Genomic DNA, 20181 nt, shown 5'->3' with positions numbered 1-20181 from the left:
TTTGCTTACTGAAACCTCGGCTCAGGAGTTACTTTTGGATCTTTTAAATTCCTGAATAATGCTGGGGCAATTGTGAGGCTAAGTATAAAACCTTACAGGATGTTTTGCTATGATGTATAAGTGAATATTCTAAGAGTTAAGAATAATGATGCTACTTTGTGTGCTTCAAAAATGAGACAATCCTAGTCCTGATTCTTTTTCACAATTAGTTCATGTTTTCACATTCTGACAGGTTATCTTGGCTTTGGAAATCTGCAAATTCAGTTTTGAGCTGTGAACTTCTGTGAGCTTGTGTATCCTGCAAATTTTAGGCAGTTTAGTGTGCATTACATGAAGCAAAGTGAAAATGACTTTTTAAAAAAAACTATTGTTCCGTAAGCATCATGCTTCTCTCTTTTAAATGTGGATGAGTAGGTGAGAATTTTATTGATAACCATTATAAAGTTTTGGTGCAACATTCAGCACAGATCGTGTGTTAGATCAAACCTTTGTGCTCTGCCTTCTTCAGTGCAAAGGATAGAGAACAGGGCTACTCCACATATAGTTGAAATTTGCCTAGTGATTTCACACTACAAGTTGTAATGGAAAGGTGGTATTTTTCCCAAGGCAGATTTGCAATAAGGCCTCATTTCACTAAATATTGTCTTATAAATCCATATTTGTATTAGCAGTGATAGCAACTATATACCTTACCTCCTACAGGCTTTTTTAATTACAGTTAAATGAATTTATTTATTAAGCATTAGTATCTCCTCGCAAAAACAATTATGAGTTCAACATTTTTTAAACTTTAGTTGCATAATTAGGGCTGCCAGTGACTACTCTGGGTCTATTTCATCAATTATATTGATGGGCTGGTTCTTAACAAGCAGCATAATTCAAAGGAATGAAATGTCAGAATCCAAGAAAATAAACATTTTATAGAGTAGACCTGCAGCAAATAGAAGAGTTGGAGGAAGATCAATTAACTCTTGTTTTTCCGCGAACATTTTCAAGCAGGAACAGTATTAACGTCAGTTTTCCAGGGGCCCAGCAAGCTGAGCGGACATACGTAAAGAAGCGGGACGGGGCAGTCTCCAATTAGAACAGCGAGTCTAGGGGAGACGAGGCCCCGTAGCCTAGCAACAGCCTCCCTTCCGCTCTGTTGGGCTGAGAATTGGGGAGGCGAGGCTGTCCTCGTCTGATGTCACGTGAAGGCCAGATTCCGCCCTCATAGCGCAATCCCGGCCATGTTATTTCCCTCTCGAGCTCCCTTCCTTCTTCTGTTGCGGTGGCCGCAAGTGGCTCCGGGCCAGTTATCGGCTCTCCGCTTTCTTGACAGGTGAGCGCGCCCCATCTCTGGCCTTTACCATGGATGGGCTCAAGAAAGAACCCAGTTCTTCTCGGGTGCGGTTCCTGGCGCTGAGGACTCGGGGCGTCGGTTTGCGCTTTTCATGGCTTACAGTAGATGAGGAGGAGGCATTAGCGATGCCTTGCCTCCCATCGGTTCTTTGGGGAAGGTTTTCTGGGAGTCCGGTCAAGGGTGGCTCTTGATCGCTCCTTGATGAAAGAGGAAGGTCCTAAAGACAACGTTGCTTGTGGGACACTCGAAAAAGGCCCGCCTCGATGATTGGGGGCTGCAGTCTCTTGCAAATGGTCTCTTGCTGTAGCGCTCCCTAGCGTGAAACCTGAGGAAACGAAGCCTTCGTGGTGCAGGTAGTAAATGCCTTATCCCACACAAGTAGGGCCACTTTGGGTTGTTTTTTTTAACCTACACTGAGAAAGTTATCCTAAGATGCTCCTCTGTTCTTTCCACTGGCATGATTAAAAGTCCTGTGATCAGAAGGAGACGGCGGTTATGTTGGGAAATCGCTTCCCTTCTGTACTTCTCGGTGCATGACCAAGTTATCCCTCGGGCAAATAAGCCAAACTGATTAAAATCACTGGACTGTCAAAGAACGGTTCAACAACTTATGTATGTCCTCTTTGTTGCATTTTTCATGTGGAAAATCCCTGCCCTCCCCAAAGAGATAATCAAGCTACTTAGTTTGCTGCTCTGCCTGTTTTTGTTTTGATTAAATTGAGTTTTAAAAAGTATTTTTTCCCCTTTCTATCTGTGCAGTTAAGTGTAAAAAGTGGCCTAAGTGACAAGCTGTGTCTAGGTGGGTAAGAGAGCAAAATAACTTTTTTTAGCAGATTATGAAAACAACCAGATTTTTAATTCTTTTTCTTCTTTAGCAAGATGAAAAATTGTAGGCTGTATTTACGCATGACACAATAATTTAAAAGATCGGTATCTGAAAGCAATTTTTAATTGAGAACTAAAAGAATAAAGAACTACCCTGACTTTTGTTTTCAACAAAACCAAACCCATGATTACTGTAATTAAAGATGCAGTAGGTTTTTCCCCCCCAAGCCCATAGACTATATTATAGATCCACTCAAAAGTATGTGCTTTTACTCTGTAAATCTTGCATTTTATAGTTCTCAATTGGATGTAATGAATATAGGAATTTGTTATGCTATATTATACCCAACTACTTCAGTTGCTTTTCATAGTATTCATCAGAATATTTGCTTTGAATTCTAAATATTCTAAATTCTAAATATTCTAAGTTCAATTTCAAACACTAAATAAAAGTGGTTTAAAACTCTGTTTGAATTCTTTTGCACTTCATAATGTGCTCATTATTAAATTTCATATATACTATGACTTATGTTTTGACATATAGTTATTGTTTTGTTGTATTGTTTCAGTGAATTATTTTCAGAAGTTCCATATTAGTGGCACAACTAAGAAGCTGGGTTTATTCCTTTAAGGAGATATATGGTCAACAGCCCCTAGCAAATTGTTCCAGTGGATATGTAAGGCTTTGCCTCAACTAGATCTCCCAAGAAAGCAGAACTCTTGAAATACGCATTGTCTCAAAAGGAACTTTTATTGAGAGTTAGTGATAGCAATAGAGCAAAGCAAGGTCTGAAGAATTTGCACGTGAAAGGTTACATTATAATGCCCATTCATGACTCCTCCCCCCACGGTCCCAACTGTCCAGTTGAAACCCAGCCAATCCATAGGTGTTAGGTTGTAGTAATCTGACTGGTCTTTATTTTTAGTTTCCAAAGTTAACTTGTCCATTTCTGTGCATGCCCAAATTTTATTTATCACTTCACTCTCGTCCGGTATTTCACTGTTTTTCCATTTCTGGGTGAACGTCATTCTCGCTGCTGTGATGATGTGTATTATTATATATAACTCTTCTTTGATATGCTTCTCTGTTGTTATGCCTAGTAGGAAAAATTCTGGTCTATAATCTACACTCCGTCCTCATATTTCTTCTAACCATATCCGAATCCTTTGCCAATACTTTTGCGTCTTATTACAGGACCACCAAACATAAAAATAAGTACCTAATTCTTCGGAACACTTCCAACAGCTAGGGGATTTTGTCTTGTACATTTTGGCTAATCGTGCTGGGGGGAAATGCCACTGGTAAAACATTTTATATAAATTTTCTTTATAAGCTGATGCCAGCGTTATCTTTTTATTTCTATCCCAGAGAGTTTGCCAAATATCAAAATCTATGCCATATTCCAAATTTTTAGCCCATATCAGCACTGGTTCTTTAACTTGTTCCTCAAACATTTTGTACCCCAATAGTAAACTATACAATTTCCTTATTTGTTTCTCATCTGGCCCCAATAAAATTTTATCCAATGCAGTTTCTTGAATATTTATCCCCCACTCTTTCTTATCTTTCCCACCATTCCAATTTTATCCCTTGTTGTTCTAGTTCCTGTCTAGATTTCAATTCTCCCATTTCATTTGTAATATCCTTGTATGTAGTACTGTTTTCCAAATGAAACAAATTTGGTTAGACTATCGCTTCAAGGGTGGACAACCAGACTGGTACTTTAATATAATTTTGTTTTTTAATTTTATTCCAAATTTTAAGTAGCACTTGTCTAATCCGATGGTTTTGAAAATGTTGATATAGCCCTTGCTTCTCATTCTATAGGAATGCATGCCAGCCTAATTGCAGATCATGGCCTTCTAGAGTTAATAATCTTTTATTCTTTAAAATTATTTATTCTCTAATCCAGGTTAACGCCGCTGAATGCTAATATGTTTCCCAGTCTGGTAGTCCAAAACCCCCATTTTCTTTAACATCCTTAATCCTTGGTTTTTTCCCTTGCCATATAAAATTTAATGTCAATTTGTTCAGGTTCCCAAAAATTTTTTGATCAAGTTGTATAGGAATATTTTGGAAGAGGAATAGGATTTTAGGTAATACATTCATTTTTATGACAGCAATTCTCCCTAACAATGAAAGGCTCAAGTTTCCCCATCTTTCCAGGTCTTCTTTTATAGTGCAGGTTCGAGTCCCACCAGGCCCAAGGTTGACTCAGCCTTCCATCCTTCCGAGGTAGGTAAAATGAGGACCCAGATTGTTGGGGGCAATTAAGCTGACTTTGTAATAATGCCGCTTGGGGGTGTGTGTGTGAAAGCCCTAATAAGCAGGCATATACATAGAATGAAGGCTACTGCTAAGTTTGTAAGCCGCCCTGAGTCTTCGGAGAAGGGCGGGATATAAATGGAATTAAAATAAATAAAAAAATTTGTTTCACTATTTTGTCATAATTGTCTTCTTTGATTGAAGTGCATCTGGCCCTAATAGTAATTCCTAGATATTTTATCTTCTTACCTATTTGTATATCCATAATCCTAGCCACGTTTTGTTTCTGTTTATTTGTCATATTTTTAACAATCATTTTAGTTTTACCCTTGTTTATTTTCAGCCCAGCGGCTTCTCCATATTTATCTAATTCTTCCAACAGTTTCGGTCCCGATTGTTGTGGATCCTCCATAATAAAGACGAAATCGTCTGCAAATGATTGAAGTTAAAAATTTCTTTTTTATTTTCTAATCCTTTTATATGTGGTTCATTTCTAATTATCCTCGTTAGGACCTCTAGCGTCAGTATAAATAGTGATGGGGATAAAGGACATCCTTGTCGTGTTCCTTTTTGTATTTCAAATTTCCTGGTTGTTTCCCCCATTTATTATTATTTTAGCTTCCTGATTAGTATGTATTGCCTTTGTTATATTTATGAATTTTTCACCCATATCCATATACCTAAGTTGTTGATATATAAATGGCCACTTAACATTATCAAAGGCCTTCTGGGCATCTAGGAATAATAACGCCATTTGTTGTCCACTATGTATTTCGTAATATTCTAGGGTGTCCAATATTATCCTAATGTTGTGCTTAGTTTGACTTTTGGCTAGAAATCCATTCTGGTCCACATGTATAAAATTATTTAAAAACCTTTTTAATCGCTCAACTATTATTGTTGTAAATATCTTATAGTCAGAATTGAGTAAAGATATTGGTCTATAGTTTTGAATTGATATATGGTCTGTGTTATCTTTTTGAATCAGGACAATATTCGCCTCTGACCATGACCTTGGGGTTTTTGCTTCATCCAGGACCGCATTAAACACATCCAATAAAGGTTATCCTAAAATGTTTTGTTGTTCCTTATAAATTTCTATCGGGAGGCCTGAATGCTTTGTTATTTTTTTGTTTATTAATGGCCATTATCACCTCTGACATCCTAATTTCTTCATTCAACATATTTTTTATTTCCACTGTAACTTTTGGTAGTGTTGCTTTTTTGAAACATTCCTCTGCTTTCTCCTCATTTTCCTGGCTATCTTCCTTATATAATTTCTCATAAAAGTCCTGGGCTATAATTTTTTTCTCCTCTTCTTGATAGTGTATTCTCCCTTTGTCATCTCGTAATTTACTAATCCAACTTTTCTCCTTTTGTTTTTTCAATTTGTGTGCAAGCCATCAACCAGGTTTGTTTGCATTTTTAAAAAAGTTCTGTTTTATACGTCTTATCTGTTGTGCTAATTTTTCTTTTTCTAAGATGTTAAGTTTATGTTTAATTAAGTCTATTTGTTGTTTTACATTCTTTTTTTGTGGTTCATGTTGGAGTATTGTTTCTAATCTTTTGTATTCCCCTTCTAACATTTTCTGTTGTTTTTTCTCCTTATTCTTTTTCGCCATATATGCTATAGCTACTCCTCTCATAATTGCCTTAGCTGTGTCCGAATGATTTTGGACAGAGTTGTCTTCAGCTTTATTTTCTTTAAAAAAGAAGTCCAATTCTCTCTCCGTCTTTAATCTGAAGTCATCTTCTTTTAATATTGATCTTTGTATAGTCCATCTAGATGTTTTTTTGGGACCCTTTCCAGCTAAATTTCACAGGGTTGTGGTCTGCCTAGGTGCTTGTCTCTATACACACGTCTTCGACTTCAGAGTTAATTTCCCTTAACATCCACACCATGTTAATCCTAGACCACGAGCTATGTCGATTAGAATAATATGTATACTGTCTAGCCTCACAATTCCTTTCTCTCCATATGTCCTGGATGTTTAGATTTTTGGCCAATTTGAAAAAGGATCTTGGTAGTGTTCTTTTCCTTTTCCTGGTCTTATTACCCTTGTAGTGCAAATTATTATCAATAATAGCATTGAAGTCTCCTAGCACACAGATCTCATCGTAGTCTATATCACATATCTTATGTAACGTTTTAAAAAACTGTTCTTGGTTTCTATTCAGGGCATATATTTCTACTATCACTACTTTCCTATGGTTTATTTCTACTTCAACTATCAATATTCTGCCTTCTCTATCTTTATAAATTTGTTTAGCTACTGATTTCTCATTCATATAATACCACCTCCCTCTTTTTTGTTGATCTAATGATACAAATATATTTCCTAATTTTGGTTGATCTAACAGGTATTTCTGTTGTTCTTTTATATGAACTTCCTGAATTGCAATTATATCTAATTTTTGACGAATAAATTTATTAAAGATTTTCCGTCTTTTCATTGGCGAGTTTAAACCATTAATATTCAGTGACAAAATCCTGCATTCTTCTCCCTTTATTTTACTTATATCTGGGTCTTGTGCTTCTCATTGTGAGGATCTCTCTTGTTTCTTTGTCTCTGCCTTCATATTTCTCTGTAGTCTATCCAGATTTATTTCCTCTATCCTCTGTTCCTAGTACCTTCCCTACTATAGCCATCTGTCTTGCATCCCTTTCTCTTATGTCCCCTCCATCTTGGTCTTCTACTTCATCTTCATTGTTAAAGTGGAGCTTATAAAAATCTTCTGCCTTGTCTATTGAGTCTAATCTATACCTTCTATCTTGCCATGTGACTAGAATGTCTTCTGGAGTTAGCCATCTAAAGTTCACATTAGGTAAAGGTAAAGGTTCCCCCGCACATGAGTGCTAGTCGTTTCCAACTCTAGGGGCCGGTGCTCATCTCCGTTTCAAAGCCGAAGAGCCAGCGCTTGTCCGAGGATGTCTCCGTGGTCATGTGGCTGGCATGACTAGACACCAAAGGCGCACAGAACGCTGTTACCTTCCCACCGTAGTGGTCTCTATTTTTCTACCTGCATTTTCACGTGCTTTCGAACTGCTAGGTTGGCAGAAGCTGGGACGAGTAACAGGCGCTCACTCTGTTATGCGGCACTCGGGATTCGACCTGCCAAACTGCCGACATATATAGATTGGGTGAAACCAGGTTTAATAGCAGTAACTGTGAGAGAATCTTGGAGTCTTAGTGGACAATCAATTAAATATGAGCCAACAGTGCAGTGGCAGCCAAAACCAATGCAATCCTAAGTTGCATTAACAGGGATTCAATCAAGATCATGTGAGGTACTAATACCGTTGTATAAAGCCTTAGTAAAACCACACCTAGAATACTGCATCCAGTTTTGGTCACCACACTAAGAAAGATGTTGAGACTCTAGAGAAGAGCAACAAAGATGATTAGGGGATTGGAGGCTAAAACATATGAAGAATGGTTACAGAAACTGAGCATGGCTAGTCTAGTGAAGAGAAGAACCAGGGGAGACATGATAGCAGTGTTCCAATATTTGAAGGGCTGTCACAGAGAGGAGGGGGTCAACCTATTTTCCAAAGCAACTGAAGGCCAGACAAGGAATAACAGATGGAAACTGATCAAGGGATGATTCGACCTAGAAATAAGGAGAAATTTTCTGACAGTGAGAACAATCAGCCAATGGAACAGCTTGTTTTCAGAAGTTGTGGGACCTTCATCACTGAAAGCTTTCAAGAAGAAACTGGTTTGCCATCTGTCAGAAATGTTGTAGGGTCTCCTGCTTGGACTGCAGATTAATAATAATAATAATAATAATAATAATAATAATAATAATAATAATAATAATAATAATAATAATAATAATAATACTAACAACTTGGAAGGGACCTTGGAGGTCATCTAGTCCAACCCCCTGTTCAGGCAGGAAACCCTATACCATTTCAGACAAATGACTGTCCAGTCTCTTCTTAAAAACTTCCAGTGTTGGAGCATTCACCGCTTCTGGAGGCATGTTGTTCCACAGGTTAATTGTTCTAACTGTCAGGAAGTTTTTCCTTAGTTCTAGGTTGCTTCTCCTTGATTAGTTTCCATTCGTTGCTTCTTGTCCTGCCTTCAGGTGCTTTGAAGAATAGCTTGACTCCCTGATCTTTGTGGCAGCCCCTAAGATATCCCTCATCCTTCTCTTCATTAAACTAGACATACCCAATTCCAGCAACTGTTCCTTATATGTTTTAGCCTCCAGTCCCCTAATCATCTTGTTGCTCTTCTCTGTACTCTTTCTAGTCTCAACATCTTTTTTACAATGTGGTGACCAAAACTGGATGCAGTATTCCAAGTGTGGCTTTACCAAGGCATTGTATAGTGGTCTTAAAACTTCATGTGATCTTGATTCTATCCCTCTGTTAATGCAGCCTAGCACTGTGTTGGCTTTTTTGGCAACTGCAGCACACTGCTGGCTCATAAGTTATTGTCCACTAGGACTCTGAGATCCCTCTCACAGTTACTACTATTGAGCAAGGTACCACCTATACTGTACCTGTACATTTGGTTTTTCTTGCCTAAATGTAGAACCTTACTTTTTTCACCATTGAATTCATGACCTATAAGGTCCCTTCCAACTCTGTTGTTCTGTTCTGTTCTATTCTATTCTTTTTTTTTGTAATTTTTTTATTTTTTTCCATACAATTCAATAGTACTTATTCAACGTGTTGTCTGAGTTTATCATTCACTAATACAAATTTAATTCCTAGTCCTTTGTTCTTTTCTCTAGCCATTGGTAAAACAAGTCTCAAGTCTGATAGTATTCTGTTTCTTCTTTTTCTCTCAACCACATAGTTAATCTGTACATTTCCTCACATTCTAGTCGTTTTTTAGTTATTAATTCCTCTGATGGTATTTCTTCATTTTTACAAAATTGTGTAAATATGAATTCTTTTTGCTGTTATCACATGTAAAATCAAATATATACTTTGTTTATCAATCTTTTCTGGCATTATACCTAATAAAAAAAAGTTCAGGTTTAAAATGTATATGTTTTCCCAACATTTTTTCTAGCCAAGTATGTATTTTTTCCAGTACCTCTTTGCTTTAACACATGTCCACCATACATGATAATAAATAGCTGACTTATGTTTACATTTCCAACATCTATCTCACATATTTTTAAACATTTTTGCCAATCAAGGTGGCAAGTGCCATCTATAAAACATTTTATATAAATTTTCTTTATAAGAAGCTGCCATTGTCAGTTTATAATTTCTTTCCCACAGGTTTTGCCATTTTTCTAATTCTGTGTTGAATCCAAAGTTCTTTGCTCATATTATCATTGCTTCTTTAACTTGTTCATCTTCCATTTTCAAATTCAATAAAAATGTATAGATTTTCTTAATTAGTTTCTCATCAGAGGTTAATATTGTCTGATCAAACAAGGTTTGCTCTTTATAAAAAACATACAATTTAACATCTTTATCATATCTTAACTTGCATTAATAAGTATGTCCACCATGATAGATCTACACCCTGACTTCCCCCCCCTCTTTTTTATTAGAAAATTTTATTAAATGTTCATTAAAAACAAAAGTGGACATGATTCAACTTCCCTGGCTACAACACTATTAGTATTACCTTATGTTACAAAAAGAAAAAGCAAAAACTTAAAATACATTATATGACAGGACAGAGTATAACAAACTGTACATATAACATCTGTAAATTTTTTGGTAAACTGTCTTTCAGTCGTCAGCATTATATTTACATACCGTATTTTTCGGACCATAAGATGCACTTTTTTCCCCCAAAGTGGGGGGGAAAACGAGGGTGCGTCTTATGGTCCGAAGGTGATCCGTATGGCCAGCCCCAACCTCTGCAAGTGGAGCGCGAATCGGCACGTGCTGAGAAACGCCGATCTCACTCTCCTGCAAACTCCCTCGCTCGGTTTCAGCTTCCCTTGCTACAAGAGAAAGCAGGCTGAAACCGAAAGAGGCAGATTGCCAGGAGTGCGAATCGGCTGATCTCGCGCTGCTGCAATCTGCCTCGTTTCAGCCTGCTTTCTCTTGTAGCAAGGGAAGCTGAAACCTAGTGAGGGAGTTTGCAGGAGCGCGAGATCGGCCGATTCGCATTTCTGGCAATCTCCCTCACTCCATTTCACACACGGACCATTTCCTATTGCACAAAGACCAGCAAGGTGAGTGGCTCAGATTTTCAGTGGGAAAATGAGTGAAAGCAAACAGAGGGCCAGCTGCATTTCTGAGAAGAGATCCCGTTTAACATCTGGTAAACAATCTGGAACTGCAATTCAGAGAGAAGGAAGTCTGCACATCACAAGGAGCCACAAGTTTGTTTTAAGTGACAAGCAAAACAAATGAGCCTCAGTAAGTTGGGCCTGACTGGTAAAAAGTTCCCAAACTGTCCCTAATCTAGTTAGCTAAGTTTCATGTTCTTTTCTCTGCTGGGAAGAGTATGGAAGGAAGCCGTCAACCAAGTGAACTTTAAAAAGGGATCCATGGTTTTGTTTTGTTTCTTTAATTCCAGACAAAGTGAAAATTCTCAGGTTACATCTGCAATGGTGACAAACCACAAGCCATGCTTGCTTATAAACATGTTAGCGGCCCAGCCATAGTTTTTGTCTCTACAAGACCCCCGCTGCAATCCTCTCTCGTAATTTCTCTGGGATGCAAAATAAAGAGTTGCTGGTACCCCATCTTGCGGGATTAGTGAAGGATAATTCAAACAATAACCCATGTAAAGTATTTCGAGACGCTCAGCATTGCCTGAAGTCCAATCCATTTAATGGCGACTGGAAGGAAGGAAGGAAGGGACAATGGGAGAGGGAGGGAGAGAAAGAGAGAGAGAGAGAAAGAGAGGGAGAGAGAGAGAAGGAGAAAGAATTTTTTTTCTTGTTTTCCTGCTCTAAAAACTGGGTGTGTCTTATGGTCCGGTGCGTCTTATGGTCCGAAAAATATGGTATCTTTCAGTTGTGTCCTGATATAGGTGCTAATAAGAAGTCCTTACTTTATCAACTAATCAAACAATAGTCATCTTAGCGATCCTCCTTATCTCTAACTAATCATAAAAATTTTGCCAAATTTCATAATACTTAATCTCTAGGGTTAACCTGTCCATTTTGGCGCAGGATAAGATTTTATCTATTATTTCTTCTTCAGTGGGGGTTTTCTTTCTTTCCCATTTTTGGGGATATGCCAATCTTGCTGCAATTAAAATATGCAATAATAAGTAGAAAGATGCTTTGCTGAGTTTATCATTAATAATCCCTAATAAGGTTTTTGGTTTTAGATCAATTTTTGTAGTAATATTTCTTCCAACCAATTTTTTATCCGCTGCCACAGATTTTGCACTTTTGAACATTCTCACCACATGTGATAGTCCCTGGAAGCCTTCTGCATTTCCAGCATGTCGGTGAGATTTTTTTATCTATTTTTGCTCACCTTGTAGGGGGAAGGTGCCATCTATAAAACATCTTGTACAGATTCTCTTTATAGGAGGTAGCTAGTGTTAACCTCCTGTTTCTATCCCATAGTGATTGCCAATTATCTAGGTCAATACTGTAACCAAAAATTTTACTCCAGGTTAACATTGTTTCTTTTATCTGTTCTAACAAATCTTGTTATAATAGATATTGATATATCTTTTTTATCATTTGGTCTTCTGTTCCTAGGAGGATTTTATGTAATTGTGTATGCTCTAATTTTATCCCTGGTTCTTTTTTGTCTTTTCTATATCGTGACTGTATTTGTAAGTATGCCCACCATTCCAACTCTATACCATCTTCTAATAGTCTTTTTCGTGTTTTCAGGTCTCCATTTTCATCTAAGAGATCCTTATATGTGATTACTTTTCCTAAATATATGAATTTGAGGTGCATGAATATCTCTAATATGGATAGCCAATGGGATTTCTATATAATTATTTTTTTTAATTAATTCACATGTCTAATAGTGCCCGTCTAATATGATTCTGGAAGTACTGATGAGCCTTATATTTTCCATCCCACATTATAGCATGCCACCCAATTTGCATGTCAAGACCTTCTAATGCTAGTAGTCTTCTGTTCCTTAAGTGTATCCAATCCTTTATCCATACCGCTATTGCTGCTTGATAATATTTTTCCCAATTTAGGAGGCTGAGCCCTCTTTCCTTTGCATCCTGTAATAATTTTAATGTAATTCTCGGTTTTCTACCTTGCCAGATAAATTTGGATGTAATTCTGTTTAAATTTTCAAAAAAATCCTTACCTAATTTAATTGGTACACATTGGAATAAAAAGAGTAATTTGGGAAGTATAGTCATCTTGATTGTCACTATTCTCCCCATAAAGGAGAGCTGCAAGTTTTTCCACCTGTCTAGGTCTGCTGTAATTTGGTCTATTAATTTGTCATAATTTTCTCTTTTGAGTGTAATACATCTTGCCGACAGTTGGATCCCCAAGTACCTTACTCTTGTAGATGTCTGGATATTAATTTTTTCTACTAGCTCAGTTTCTTGCAAATTGGACATATTTTTAACTGACATTTTAGTTTTTTTTCTTTATTGATCTTCAATCCCGCAACATCTCCATAATTTTCAAGCACCTGTAATAATCTTGTTCCAGATTCTAAGGGGTCTTCCAGAATGAAAATTAAATCGTCTGCATAAGCCTGTAATTTAAATGTCTCTTTTCTGATTTCTAATCCTTTAATCAGGTTATCTTTTCAGATTATTTTTGTGAGTGCTTCTAAAGAAACAATAAATAATAGAGGAGATAGTGGGCAGCCTTGTCTCATGCCTTTTTGTATTTGAATGCTATTTGTTAATTCCCCGTTTATTATTACTTTTGCTTCTTGTTTGGAATAGATTGCTTTAAACATATTTATAAATTTTTCTCCAAATACCATCTGTTTTAGTTGAGTCAACATAAAATTCCATTTGACATTATCAAATGCTTTCTGAGCATCGACAAAAATCAATGCCATTTGTTTTTTGCTGTGTAATTCATAATATTCATAATATTCTAAGCTATCTAGTATGATCCTGACATTATGTCTAATTTGTCTTTTAGGCAAGAAGCCGTTTTGGTCAGTATGGATAAATTCAGCTAAATATTTTTTTAATCTTTCTGCCATTATAGTCATGAAAATCTTGTAATCCGTGTTCAGTAAAGAAATGGGCCTATAGTTTTTAATGCAAGTCAAATCAGAGTTTTCTTTAGGAATTAGTGAGATGATTGCTTCTTTCCATGAGTTTGGAGTTTTTGCTGTATTTAGTACCTCATTAAATATGTCCAATAGGGTTGGGACCAAAAGTTCTTGGACGGTAATGCATCAGGGCCGGGTGTTTTATTACTTTTTTGTTTTTTAATAGCTTCTATAATTTCCTGGGCTGTTATATCTTTATTTAATATATTTTGAAATTCTTCCGGAACCTTCGGTAAGTCTGCATTCATAAGATATTGTGATATTCTTTCCTCAGTAATCTTTTCATCCTCTTTATAAATAGAATATAAAGAGGTATCTGTCAACAGATTTTTTTTAAAAAAACACCTTTATTCTTTGGAATAGTTCATTAATCAGAAAATATTTTATTGCTTTGTCAATAAAAATGCAAAGTTGAAAGAAACAAAATCAGTTAGCCAAATAATTGATGCCTGAGGAACATTGTTACTATTTAAGCATGAAATGCATGTTACCAGAAAGCAGTTACATAGATAGGTGAGTAATGTACCAAAGTTTGTTTAACTTACTGAAGACACGAAGCATTAAGTTTTTTGTTCATTTATTCAAGTGTCATTTCTTGGTTGTACAGTACTGTATTATTTAAAAAAATGATTTGTCATGTTTTCTGCATGTAGATATTTTAAAGGAAAATATATTCATTGAACAGTAACATAGATTTATTCTATTCAGGGTTTCATTTGAAATAGCATTGTTATGCGTTCCTGGCCACTTTCCTTCATGACCAGATACAAGCTCGCCTGACCAATAACCAGCCAAGACACAGTGAAGGCCTTTTGTTTCGTTTATTGCAGACATGTCAAACACAAGGCCCGGGGGCCGGATCCGGCCCGCGAAGTGGTTTCATGTGGCCCGCAAAGCCATCCTGGAAACAGTGAGGGAATGGCCCCCGCTGCCTTGGCCCCGGCCAGCCTGGAGCCAATGTACAATTTCGTGGTGGTCATCTATGCTGAAATACATTCAGTCTTAGATCCACAAGGCCATCTAGAAACAGTGAATGACCGGCCCATGCCGTGTCAGCACTGCCCCCTGGGCGCAAGCTGGGGAGATATCACCCTTTGTGAGGAATGAAGAAATGCACCATCGCCTGGAAGTGGCCAGCATATGACCCTGCCTACTTTGGGCAAGCTAGGGCCTGGGCAACATTGTGCTTCTCTTCAGATTCGTGCCACCCGGCTCAGCCTCACGGCACTGTCAGAAAAGTGCCCCACTGCCTGCCAAAACCAGGCAGGCTGGGGGCTGGGCAGCATTGTGCAGGTAACATTGACACTCATGCTGCTCATGGCATCCCCTCCTCCAGAGCCCACCAAGCCAGATGTGTGAAGTAGGCGAGGGCCATGTGCTGGCCACTTCCAGGCAATGGTGCACTTCTTCGTTCCTCACGAAGGATGACACTTTCCCAGCTGTGTTTCTTGCTTGTTTTTTTCCCTCCCTCATCTCAAATATTTTCCTACCACTCTGTTCTTGGAAGGAAGGGAGGAAGGAAGGAGAGGAAGGGTCTGAGGGAAGTCCTGCCTTAGTTCTGCCCTGCTGCCCTTTCACCATCCCCTTGCCCCCTCCTCCTGGCCTATCCTGGGGGGTCTCCCATCCTATTGCTAAGGAAGCTTTGGATACAAAGCCAGGTCTCCTCACATGGACAGGGAGTGGGCCTCCCTCTTGACTTTGCCCTCGTACCCATCATGAGCAACCTGGCTAAGGAGAACAAGCACAGCAGCAGCAGCCTTGAGGACGAGGTAAGTGCAGCTGGGCGCCCCCTTGGGGAAGTGTGGCTGGGCTTAGTGCCGTGGGTGCTTGATGGCTGGGCTGGGCATTTGACCTCCACACCACCGTCCAACCCCCCCTCAAGGCCTGAGGGGAACAGTGAGGCTCCTCCAGTGGACCATGCCTTGGCATTTGCCCTGGTCCCATCTTCTTCTGCCAGAGACCCTCAGATCAGTCCCACTCCTGCCCTTGATGCGAATGATGTAGAGCTGACCACGGCCACCCAGTAGGCCACACCCACCCTGGCCACACCCACCCGGCCCACCAAGGGCAACTGCAATGCTGATGTGGCCCTCAATGAAATTGAGTTTGACACCCCTGGTTTATTGCAATAAGTGGAGAGAGAAGCTATCAAAACTTGGTTCTCTCCAAAGTTTCAACCCAAAATATTCCCATTTTTATAGATCCCTGGCCCCAGCCGCACATCCCTCCTCTTTCCCCATTGGCTGAGGTACTATGAGGTTACACTGTTTCTGACCGCCTCCTACATATTTCCTGCTACATGCTAAATCATACATCCCATGTACATTAAAATTAAGAGATAATTTTTGCAAGGTGTGTCAGTTAATATTAATCAACTAATTGCACATGCGCAGTTGCTTGAGTTCTAGCCTTTTTATGACCTTTTAGGAAAAAATGGGTTCTTTCATTTTTTGCTAGTTATCTTCTCTTACAGACGTCTTGATAGCTTGTCTTCTTCCTTTCCCACTCTTAAGACCTAGCTAATTTTTGCTTACGTGTTTCACTTACATCCTTTCTTTGTGCTCTCCTTTCCTGGTTCTCATCTTCTCCATTCACCTAGTAAATTTCCACTGGAGCATATTCAGTTTTAAATTTTTCTTTCAATGTTAAAATTTTTGAAGACCTTTCATTTATTTCTATCAGCATCACTGCATTTCATTTGAAATAAAAACAATGTAGAGGCTGTTATTTTCTGTATGAACACAATATTATGTATGATGAACTGCAGAGGAAATAAGTAATATCACTTACTGATTGTAAATTGTAACAATTGCTGAGCAATGTGGTTGTAAAGTGAAACATGACCACACCTGACTTAGGGCATTAGTTATGGCTGTGATCATTAAGTGCAAGGTCCCATGACCATGACTTGTGACTTACTGTTGACCTTGCTTGTTGGAAGCCAGCTGTGAAGGTTGCTAATGTTGATTATGTGACTCTGGATTGTCATAAGTGCATGCCAGTAGTCAAATGCCTGAATAGTGATCACATGACCATGAGATGCTGCAGTGGCTGTAGGTGTGAAGAGTATTGTAAATCTCCTTTTTCAGGCTTCAGTTCAAACAGTTACTTGATAAGCAAGGATTGCCTGTAGTGCTATATAATGATTGCTGACCATAATTCTGCAGATTGATAAGCAATTTCTCTTTTAAATGAAATAAACGGATATCATTAAGGCAGTGTAAGCACAATGAATTATACAAGCACTATACATTAATAAAATTTTGTCACATTTAAGGAAATTGAATCATACTGGTTTGAGAAAGGTTGACTATATATAAAATAAATTTCCTGAGTACTTAATAAAGGAGTTATCAAATGGGGCGTTATGTCCTATAAGTTGTAGAATATTTATATTTTATAATTTGTATTTATATTTGTATATCAATTTTTCATACGTTTTAAGGCTCACAGCACCTAGTCAGTTTCAGTTGTTTGGCCTTATAAATAAATGGATAACTATAACAAATATATTTATATTTAATGTGTCTTACTATTTGGCAAATTAAAGTGTTTACCCTGATTACCTAAGTCATTGTTCTCTAACCTTTCCAGCGTGGAGGGGGGATGGTTTTGTGTGAGGGGCAGCCGTACACATGTGTACAGCTTCATTTATGTGAGCAGCGGGCATAAGTGAGGCTCTGAATGCTGGTACTTGGGGCTATAACCGCTGCCACCCACTGCTCATGTGAGTGGGGCTGTGAGCGCCGGTGCTTGCACGAGGGGCTGTGAGCGCCAGCGCCTGCTGCCTGCATGAGTGGTCCTGGACATGTGCTCACAAGCCTGGTTGTGAATAGGCTACTGCCATTGTTTGGGGAACCCCTGACCTAGGCGATTCTTATTAATATAAAACCTGAAATTGAGGATAATTCTTATTATCTGGGTTTTACTGAAAATGTTTTTTAAACATGATAATCAGATTGTAGGAGTATACTATCAAAGGAGGAGGTGGGGAATAAAGTGCTTTGTTTTGACTCGTACCTTTACATTTGGCATTAATTTGAAAAGTGTGTAAGAAATGTATTTTTCCCTTTTGTTTTTACATACAGTTCCCCCAAATTCTCTCTTAGACTCTTGTTGTTCTTTGCATTGTTCTTGTCATATCACAGGGAAGTTGGAATTTTGCATCCCACCCCCCATTTTGTCCAGTCTGCAGCATTGACAGGAGATACACCTACAGCTCGCATGTCTTCAGAATTAGACTGTGGGGAATATAATATCTAAATTGCCATATTGCAATAATTAAATATTTAACAATTGAGGAGGGTGACTTGGAATCAAAAGTAGAATGTAATCATATTAATGAAAATGCTATTAAAAGGATTTTTTTTAAAAAAACTTCAAGTCAAGTTTGATTTCTGGCGATAGTTTTCTGGAATGTTCTTCATTTCCATCCTAGTCCTCATCAGACTTGGCTCTTTCAAGATCAGCCAAGGTTGGCCAGGTGTTGCCACTCAAGCTTATTTTGTGACATTATAGTGTCCTCTCCATTAGAGTTGTAATTGTTGAGTTTCTAAATCATGTCTGACTCTTGGGGACTCCTGTGGACCATAGCACACCAGACTCCAGTTCTCCACTGTCTCCTGCAGTTTTCATTCATGTTCATTGTGTCGATAAAACTAACCATCTCATTCTCTGCTGTCCCCTTTTCCTTTTGCTTTCAATCTTTCCCAACATCAAAAAATATTGAGTCACTAGCATATAGAGTTAATATTTCATGTTGATTTATGTTGAAATGTTTGCAACATATGAGTTTTGTTTTATTTTGCAGATCTGGAGATCATAAAGGATCTATTCTTGAAACAATGGCAACGAAATCATCACTCCTTAAAGTAATCCTTTTAGGAGATGGAGGAGTTGGAAAGAGTTCAATTATGAACAGATATGTTACTAACAAATTTGATACCCAGTTATTCCATACAATAGGTGTAGAATTCTTAAACAAAGATCTGGAAGTAGATGGACACTTTGTCACAATGCAGATATGGGACACTGCAGGCCAGGAGCGGTTTAGGAGCTTGAGGACACCCTTCTACAGAGGTTCTGATTGTTGTCTTCTCACTTTCAGTGTAGATGATTCTCAAAGCTTCCAAAATCTGAGCAACTGGAAAAAAGAATTCATTTACTATGCAGATGTGAAAGAGCCTGAAACATTTCCTTTTGTGATACTGGGTAATAAAATTGATATAACTGACAGGCAAGTATCTACAGAAGAAGCCCAGGTCTGGTGCAGAAACAATGGCAACCATCCTTACTTTGAAATGAGTGCAAAAGATGCCACTAATGTTGCAGCAGCTTTTGAGGAAGCAGTTCGAAGGGTCCTTGCTACTGATGATAGATCAGATCACTTGATTCAAACAGATATGATAAATCTTCACCGAAAGCCCATGTCTAGTTCATCATGCTGTTGACTGTTTAGCTTTATCTCTTGGTTCAATATCATTCTTAACTGGGAATAATAATAAAACATATGATTCATTGATGACACTCTAATATATTAAACTGTAATATTTTACTGCTTTATGTGCTAGCCAGAGGATTCTCTTCAATGTCCTATTGATAAATAAATGATATCTGACATTTGGGGAAGGTATTAACTCGAGAATTCATTTAATTTAAATGTTGTTTGAATAATAAATTATATACTAAAACTTGAAAGTTCTAGAAGCACTATTTGGGGACTCAGATGAGGAATAGAAATTTTATATCTACATGTATATTTTGAGGTCACTAATCTATGTTTTGCTTCACTAAAACCTTTTTCATAAAGCAATATTAGTAGATAGTAAATTTTTATTCACAATTGCATCTTTAATTTTTTTAAAAAATCTGATTTAATATAAACATTTTAAGGGCTTTTGCTATTTGCCTAGTGTCACTGAGCTGCCTGTAGATTTTAAGTTAGATAATAAATATGCATATATGGAGCCTGTGTGTGTTTGTCTTTATCTGCTCTTCTTGCCCAACACTGGGCAGTAGATAATACATTACTTGGTTTGTTTTAAAAAATGAGATTGCAATCTCTCTTAAATCTTGGCATAAGTTGTCAGGTTTTTAAGCTACATTAGCTTGACTCAGTTTTGATTGAAATTCTGTGAATGAAATCCCAAACAGGTTTGTTAAGTTTGTGAGAACAGTTACAGGTAGTTGACTGACAATTGAGCCCAAAATTTCTGTTTCTAAGCAAGGCAGTTAAATGAGTTTAGGCCCATTTTACGACCTTTCTTGCCACAGTTCTTAAGTGAATCATTGCAGTTGCTAAATTAGTAACATGATTGTTAATTGAATCGGACTTCCCCATTGACTTTGTTTGTCAGGTCGCAAAAGGTGACCACATGATCCCTGAAGATTGCAACTATCATTTGCCAGGTGTCCAAATTTTGAATAGAATAGAAATAGAAGCTGGAAGGGACCTTGGAGGTCTTCTTGTCCAGCCCCTGCTCAAGCAGGAGAACCTATATCATCTCACACAGGTGAATGTCTAGTCTCTTCTTGAAAATCCAGTGATGGAACGCCCACGATTTCTGGGGGTAAGCTGTTCCA

The 20181-nt window shown here is 38.0% G+C and overlaps 1 protein-coding gene across 6 annotated transcripts; it reads left to right on the top strand.

Annotated features, from left to right (window-relative positions):
* Positions 1 to 1038: 1038 nt before the first annotated feature.
* RAB9A (RAB9A, member RAS oncogene family) lies at positions 1039 to 19591 on the top strand. Of its 6 annotated transcripts, none has more exons than XM_081327045.1 (3): positions 1208 to 1321; positions 5422 to 5495; positions 18410 to 19591. In XM_081327045.1, exon 3 carries the CDS (start codon positions 18444 to 18446, stop codon positions 19047 to 19049), a length of 606 nt encoding a protein of 201 aa, XP_081183171.1. In that variant the 5' UTR covers positions 1208 to 1321; positions 5422 to 5495; positions 18410 to 18443; the 3' UTR covers positions 19050 to 19591. The 6 variants fall into 6 exon arrangements, with proteins under 6 accessions (XP_081183170.1, XP_081183171.1, XP_081183172.1 ...); XM_081327046.1 differs by lacking the exon at positions 1208 to 1321 and adding an exon at positions 1596 to 1695; XM_081327044.1 differs by lacking the exon at positions 5422 to 5495 and having other exon boundaries at positions 1039 to 1321.
* The last annotated feature ends 590 nt before the right edge of the window (positions 19592 to 20181 follow it).

Source organism: Vipera berus (genome assembly GCF_964194415.1).
Source record: "Vipera berus genome assembly, chromosome: 4".
NCBI classification, from domain to species: Eukaryota; Metazoa; Chordata; class Lepidosauria; order Squamata; family Viperidae; genus Vipera; species Vipera berus.
This window is presented reverse-complemented; position numbering and strand designations above follow the sequence as displayed.